This window comes from Ursus maritimus, unplaced genomic scaffold (assembly GCF_017311325.1).
Source record: "Ursus maritimus isolate PB19 unplaced genomic scaffold, ASM1731132v1 scaffold_21, whole genome shotgun sequence".
Classification (NCBI taxonomy): domain Eukaryota; kingdom Metazoa; phylum Chordata; class Mammalia; order Carnivora; family Ursidae; genus Ursus; species Ursus maritimus.
The window spans coordinates 52,619,156-52,626,842 of NW_024424564.1; the positions used below are offsets into that span (position 1 = coordinate 52,619,156).

At 49.2% G+C, this 7,687-nt stretch overlaps 1 protein-coding gene across 1 annotated transcript in view; it reads left to right on the forward strand.

Annotated features, from left to right (window-relative positions):
- The window catches only part of NUP50 (nucleoporin 50), an 18,899-nt gene extending 12,383 nt beyond the window's left edge, over window positions 1-6,516 (forward strand). The window contains exons 6-8 of the mRNA XM_040637695.1: window positions 160-241; window positions 2,059-2,177; window positions 3,089-6,516. Coding sequence (XP_040493629.1) covers window positions 160-241; window positions 2,059-2,177; window positions 3,089-3,291 — 404 coding nt within the window. The 3' untranslated portion in view covers window positions 3,292-6,516. The remainder of the gene's footprint in view (window positions 1-159; window positions 242-2,058; window positions 2,178-3,088) is intronic.
- The last annotated feature ends 1,171 nt before the right edge of the window (window positions 6,517-7,687 follow it).

Here is a 7,687-nt window from a genome sequence, read left to right on the forward strand (position 1 = left end):
CCCCCCCCCCCCCCCCCCCCCCAGTTAGACGTGTGCTTTTGATTTCTGCATCAGCTTACGGGGAATTTTTAGGTCGAGGTGTTGGGGGATGGGTAACTTTTGTGACACTTTTAAGTTCTCGATTTGAATTTTACTCAGTGAGTGTTGTTTTTATGAAAGGCGGAGATGAAGAAGAGAATGACGAGCCACCCAAAGTAGTAGTTACTGAAGTAAAAGAGGAAGATGCTTTTTACTCCAAAAAGTAAGTCAGAGTCCCGGGAAGCCGTGGGGGCGCGCACTTGCAGAGCGTGCATGGCGGCCTCTGGGATTGCCGAGCACCCCACAGGGATTGCCGAGCACCCCGCCGGGCTGTGCCTGCTCTTGGAATGGGAACAAGGGAGAATTCTTGAGCTGTTCGCTTGAAAACAAATGAGTTCTAGAAATTTCCTGCTGGGCATTTCCTACTTTTTTTCTGGTATTTTTGGCCTTTCTTGCTTCTAAAGTGCTTTAGAGACGGGATTTTCTTTGACCGTCCCACCGTCCCACCCCGGTCTCCTTCCTCCTCTTCTCCCCACCCTCCCTGCACAAAGAAAGTCACCTCGTCACTGACTTCGCTTTGGTTTTACTTCCGCTCTTCGTCGGGAGATCTTATCCCGTCCTGGATGGCCTTTGTGGGTTTTCTCAGCCAAAAGGTTCTGCATGGTGACCAGCCCTTGATTTCCTCCTCAGTGATGAGAGCAGTTTTGGGGTTTTGTTCATTTTTGTTTTTATATGAGAGCTGTTGCTTTCAGAAGATAGCCAAGGAACACTTAGGAATTATGCAATGCCAGTAAAATGAAATTAGTACTTTTTAACAAGCACATTCACAGAGAGGTCAGTTGTGCCATTTTATTTATTTATTTTATTTTTTTTAAAGATTTTATTTATTTATTCGACAGAGAGAGACAGCCAGCGAGAGAGGGAACCCAAGCAGGGGGAGTGGGAGAGGAAGAAGCAGGCTCATCCTGATGTGGGGCTCGATCCTGTAACGCTGGGATCACGCCCTGAGCCGAAGGCAGACGCTTAACCGCTGTGCCACCCAGGCGCCCCTAGTTGTGCCATTTTAGAAGCTTCCCTAGATTTGTGTATTTAAATACAGAAATTTCAGACGAGTCAGCCGTGTTCGTAGCCATCACCATATCCTCTGAAATTCCCAAGCATTGTTATTTGAGAACTTTTAAGAATCCAGCAGCTCCTTTGGCTTGTTTTTAAATTTAATTACACAGATGACCTATAAAGGCGTGATTTTTTCCTAATCGGAGTAAATCAAAGGAGCGGGCAGTGCTGTGATTTGTGGGTCTCGGACCCGAGGCGCTGCGTGGCGCGGCAGGCTCGGGAGGGGTTTGATTACACTTGTCAGGCCTTGCTTAAGAGCGCTTTCCAAAATTTCGGCGTTTTGGTAGATCAAAAATTGAAGGAGTCCTGAAGAAAATTAAAAAATAGGAAAAAGGGGAGAAAGATGGGGGACAGAGGGTCCTGTACTCGTTCCTGTCCCGAAAGGACCAGATTGGCCTCTTGAACTCGGGGCCACAGGAGCACATCAGAGGCGTGGAGTGTTTGCTGTGGTTTTGACCGAATTGAGAATAGGTAGCTTCAGAAAGTGGTTTTTTCAAGTTGCACATGACCCACTATTCTAATAATTGGGAAAAATAGGGAAGCGTTCTAGAATATCTAACCAGATTTGATATGCGCTTGTACCCAGACCCAGTCAGAATCAATCAAAGATTCATCCTGATCTTTTCACACAAGCGTGAACAGCGGGTGTTAGAAAACTTGTCTGTTGGGGCGCCTGGGTGGCACAGCGGTTAAGCGTCTGCCTTCGGCTCAGGGCGTGATCCCGGTGTTGTGGGATCGAGCCCCACATCAGGCTCCTCCACTGGGAGCCTGCTTCTTCCTCTCCCACTCCCCCTGCTTGTGTTCCCTCTCTCGCTGGCTGTCTCTATCTCTGTCGAATAAATAAATAAAATCTTAAAAAAAAAAAAAAAAAAAAGAAAACTTGTCTGTTGAGTATCTGATGGTCTCGCTTCTTGTTCTCCGCAGGTGTAAACTGTTTTACAAGAAAGACAACGAATTTAAAGAGAAAGGGGTGGGCACTTTGCATTTAAAACCTACGGCCAATCAGAAGACACAGCTGTTAGTGCGGGCAGACACCAGTTTAGGTGGGTATCTTGTTTCTCGGGTGCCATGAAATAATGCCGACCACCCAGCGTTTAGAAGCCCTTCACCCGCTGATTCCGGTCATTGAGATCCTCAAGTACACCGACGTGTTTTGGGGGCACAGAACAGTCATTCAGCTCAGATGCAGCCTGTGCTTGTGGTTATCATAGACGGGGTGGGGTACCGGCCTGGCGGTGCGTGAGGACACGTACACGTATGGAAAGAAGTAACCAAATGGTTTTCATTTTACTTTGTGTTAGAAACGTGATGAAGAAGCTAGAGGTGCATTGGATGGCTTAACAAACACAGAAGGAGAATTAACCATTGAAAGGAATCTGCTTTATGTAGGAAATAGCCATTAACACGTTGCGGGCTCCCCTTCTCCCCACCCCCAGCCCCACCGTTAGAACAGCCCACCCGAAGGAGGCGGCGAGGGCCTGGAGGAGCCGGGCAGAGGGCCAGGGCGGGTCTGTGAGGGAGCCGTGGGTACCGCTAGGCCCTGGCGGGCTGGGTTGCAGAAACTTCTGTGCGGCTCTCTCTTTCCTGTGGGCTTGACTTGTGGCTGACGCCATCGCCGTCATAGCGCTCTTACCCGGTGAGCCACAGAGAGGTTTCTTTGCTAACCGTTCTGCCTTTGTTCAAATGACCTGGTGAAGGCTCTGGGTTACGCCGATGTGTTCTTCCCCTGGTGTGAGCACGGACACCTCTCAGAAGGCCTGGCCGCTGCGACGGTGCGCGGGCGGGACACCGTGCTGCCATCCGCGTCAGGGAACCCGGGCTCTTTTTCCTGCCCTTCCTGTTGGCTCCCGATTTTGGACCCATTCGGTAGAGCAGGGCTTCATAGTTGGCAGTGAGCACGCGGAAGCTGTGGCCTGTGTGATTTCCGTGTCCTTCTTCCTTTGCTCAAATGCAGGCAACATACTGCTGAATGTTCTGATCCCACCCAACATGCCGTGTACCCGAACGGGGAAGAACAACGTCCTGATCGTATGTGTTCCAAATCCGCCCGTCGATGAGAAGAATGCCACCAGCCCGGTCACCATGTTGATCCGGGTGAAAACAGGCGAGGACGCGGACGAGTTGCACACAATTTTACTGGAGAAAAAGGATGGCTGAGCGCACTTGGGCCGAGGGATCGGCGCCAGGCTGCTGCTCCCCGCCTGCCCCTTAGACTTAGTCAGGTGTTCTTCTCTTCTCACTTTGACATTCTAAGAACTTAGAGATAACGTTAAACTTTGTGAGGAAGATTAATATGGCCAATAAAACTTTTAAATGTTAAGTGTCAAGAACCCGTATTCTCCCTTCTTCAGAGCTGTCTAATGTGTAAAACACGTTTGAGTGAAATTTTTTGGAAGATTTTTAATGTTCATTTATTAAACTGACCACAAGTGGTTTCTTAATAGGCTGAAATCAGGGTATCAATTAGACTTCCCAAAGGCTGTTCCGGTCCTCGGGTTTTGGGGTCTGCTGCCACCGCCGGCGAGGCCTTCCGTAGCCCCCGTGGCCAGGAGGAAGCTTGCCTGGGGCTTCTCTCTGGTGGGCTAGACTGACTGGGGAGAACAGCACTCTTTCCAAGGGAATCGTGCTACCACGCTGTGACCGAGGTATTTTTCCTTTGCTTTCTCGTATTGTTACTTTAAGCTGAACCACGAGTACTGAACGCTCCCCCTCAGCATTAGAGGCTTTGGCTTTTTATTTGCAGACATTGGCCTTTTAACCCTGTGGGCTGCTTAACCTGATTGAGGAACTGCTTTTTCATTTTAAAAGGAAACAAGTAGCTTGTTCTTTGGTTTCGTAGTTTCATTCTCGAGGTGCTGTTCCTTCTGTCTTCCCCTGCAGACAAAGAACTGAGGGGGATTGCCAGGAATGAGGTTTAAAAGCACAAATTTGGTAGCTTATAGTTTATAGACCACGGACAACAAACCCTTGTAGAAATGACAGTGAAGTCAAGGTTAGAGCATAGTACAAAAGAAACAGTACGTCTTAGCTGTTTGTACCATGATGCACCCCATGGCTCTAAGAGCTCCTTACTACTCAGAGTCCTGGGAGCTTTTGCGCCATGTGAATTAGCAGGAAACATGCAATAAGCTAATGGAGTTGAAACTGTGTGTGTGACTGTTGCCTTTCACTTTAGACAGAAGTGTATTCTGCATTTGATACCTGAAGTTTCCGCTTTTTTACCAGGAAGATACTCACTATGTCCATTCGGGAGGGAGCCATGGTTATGCACGCGCAGAGCCGTGTACTTCTCCACAGCTGTCGGGTCACGGATCCTAGCGTTCTTGGAAGATTCTGGGCACATGACTTAGCTACGGATTTTAATGTTTAAATGTCCACTTTCATTCCTCGTTAATCATTTACTGCTGGTACCATATGGTCCTGTTTCAAGGCTCAGGGTCCGTGCCTGAGGGCTCCCACTTGTATGTTTTGATCTTCAGTACGTAATGTCTTCTGACTTAGAAAAGAGTAGAAAATAATTGTAGATAGTACAGTTGCTTTTTTTAAAAGAAGCTATAATTTTTAGAGATTTATAAAGGGGGCAGGGAACCATTTTATGATCCAGTGTGTTAACTCAAATGCTTGAGTGGGGTAGTTGGCCAGCAGGTTATCATGAGCTGCTTGCACTCCTGTTTTCTGATTCCGGTGAGAGACTCTGGCCCAGAGTGTGACTCTGGATAAACGTGGGGGCTGCGGTCAGGCTCTCACGTTGGCAGAACTAGGGAGAGAGTGACAATTACTTGATTACTTTTGCGTTTTCTTTTTAGCATCAAGAATACTCTTGAGTGTCTGTTACAGGTGATTTCTAGGACATGGTGGTTGATACGTTACAGTGGCCGTGCCCCCCGCCCCCCGGCCGTGGGTGAGGTTTACCCAGCTGCTAGGAGGACGAGGAAATGCAGGGCACGGATTTCTGTCCCGTGTGGCCCACCCGTGGTCCCCAGGAGCCGCGAGGTCACTCGGGCACTTTCAGGGACACTGCGCTGGCAGCAGCCTCTGCGTGGCCAGTGGGACGTTTGCCAAACGTGGCCCCACAGCATCAGGATTAGGTCGCCTTTCACCCCCCCCTCCATGTGGCTTTCTGTTTTCCTGACATTCCCAGCAAATTACTGCTGCTAAGACTCGCTGTCAAAGTGACAATTATGGGCTGTAACTCCCAACATGGTATTTCCTTCATGTTGATTCCCCTTTGGTCTCTAATTATGTGCGGATACACAAGAGCCCGCGTGTGTGTGGGCTGTCCTCTAAAACCTAAGTAGTTGTATGTTACTTGGGGGAAGAGCCCCTTTGGCCCCCGAAGGCCCGCCTTCTCCCCGTGGCTGGATTAGTAGCTAACTCCCGCCCCATGGGGTTCGTTAGATTTATTTTTAACAAAAATACTAGACATTAGGCTCTAAAATGTTTAACACAGACTGAAATTTTGTTTGGAGTTAGAGGATCGAGGGCGGATGTCATCTGTGTGGCCGGAAGGGAGGTGTTTTTAACCTTTAACCCGAAATCAGTTGTGTTGCATCTTGACAGACACTGAGGGTTCCAGTGGCCTTTTAAAAGCTGCTGTGTGTCCTCCTTGTGAGTGTTCCCCAGTAAGCAAGAAAATGAGCGGTGTGCTGTCTGTTTTTAGCGTTACAGGCTGGAGATGTGTGTCCAGGTTTTAAAGCAGCTTAGAATGTTTTCCAGGGAAGGACAGGTCTGGCCATTTCTGAGTTGATTTTCTCGAAAAGGATTATAGTTTTACAGTTTCAGTTCTAAATCATATTTTTGATACGCTGCATGCCAAAAAGAATCTGCCTGTTCTGGGGCGGAGGAAGAAAAACCCCATCGTACTCTCCGAGTGCAGAACAAGTCCTCACTGAGAAAGCCGTTTTGGTTTCATTTGAAAGTTAAACACGTCTTTTGAGGATCTGTCAGCTCTTTGATTTCTGAAGTCAGAATGTGAGCACGGTGCATTTTGAAGGCTTTGCAAACCCAATGGTTCACTCCCAAACCCCTGGCTATGCGTTCTCATTCTGGAAGTGAGAATCTGTGGTAGAAAGTGGCGTGTCCCGCGGTGCCGGCAGGCGACGGCGAGGAGCCCATCGGGTCCCGCTCTGAGCACCGGGCCGTTCTTGGCCAGAGGCAATCATGGTTAGGACTCCGGGCCTCTGCTTGACGCAGAAGCGATCGTAACAGATGTAAAACTTCTTAGCAATCAGATAAGTTGTCTGCTTTCTATTTTACATAGGAAGTTGTTTTCTAAAACTAAAATACTTGAATTGTCAGACAATGTAATCTCAGTTTGTATTCATTAGTTTTTGAGGAAGTGTAATAATCCATGAAATGTGAATAAATGGAAAGTAAGCAAAATCAGTGTCTGATGCTTTTGTGTTCCTCTGTGACGTTCCTGGGGTCGATACCAGTCATGTGGGCCGGGGCTGGGGGGTGTGAACGACTCTGCAGAAACCCCCGGCGGCGGCGGAGCGTCTGCTTCCCCTCGGCCCCTGCGAGTGCAGCCCCTTCCGAGCCATTCGAGAGTCTGTCGTGTGGGATTCCCGTCCTTACAAATCCGCACTGAAGCGGTAGATGTGTCAGGGCCACCGTGGGGAGCACTGCGCCAGGCACCCTGCGGCTGGGGCTCGTCTGGCCCTCGGGGCAGGCCTCCCAGACGGGCTCACGGCGCGTCTTCCAAAGCACGGCTGGGCCGGGGTGGTGTTTCTTACACATACATACATGGATTTGGGATCTGGGTCCAGGTCTTTCTCACTCAACAAGCTGAACCCTCCTAAGGCCATTTTAAACGTAAAGATCAAAATGATCAAGAAATACGTCGAGGTTATTCTAGAGCTTTAAGTGCTCAGTGGTCCGGAAAGCCACTATTAAGGCATTAACAGATTAAACTGTGGTGCGGTTATGATACTGTTAGGAGTCAGGTGCTGAGCAGCTCAAAGGTGTGTCCTGGGAAGAGACTGTGCGCTCATCACCGCAGTGTTCCCGAACCAGGAACATCCAGTGGGGACTAAGTGACGCAAGCGGTGCTTGTCCCGAAAACACAGCAGCCCCGTTTTGGGGACTCTGCGGATGGTCCGCTGAGAACGGGCTTCTCCACGTGTGGAGCAGGCAGCAGCTGTGGCCACACCTTGGAACTTGTTAGAAATGCCGGGGGTGGGGGTGGGGGGAGCATCGTGGTTTGTGTTATGGTTTTTTTGTTTTTTTTTTAAAGATTTTATTTATTTATTCGACAGAGAGACAGACAGCCAGCGAGAGAGGGAACACAAGCAGGGGGAGTGGGAGAGGAAGAAGCAGGCTCCTAGCGGAGGAGCCTGACGTGGGGCTCGATCCCCTAACGCCGGGATCACGCCCTGAGCCGAAGGCAGACGCTTAACCGCTGCGCCACCCAGGCGCCCCTGTGTTATGTTTTTATTGAGAAATTCGCACTTTTAAAGTGTAGGGTTCGGTCGTTAGGATAGTCACAGAATTGTGCAACCATCACCAGTACTTTCAGAATATTTTCAGCACTGGCCGTGTGGGTTTCAACAGA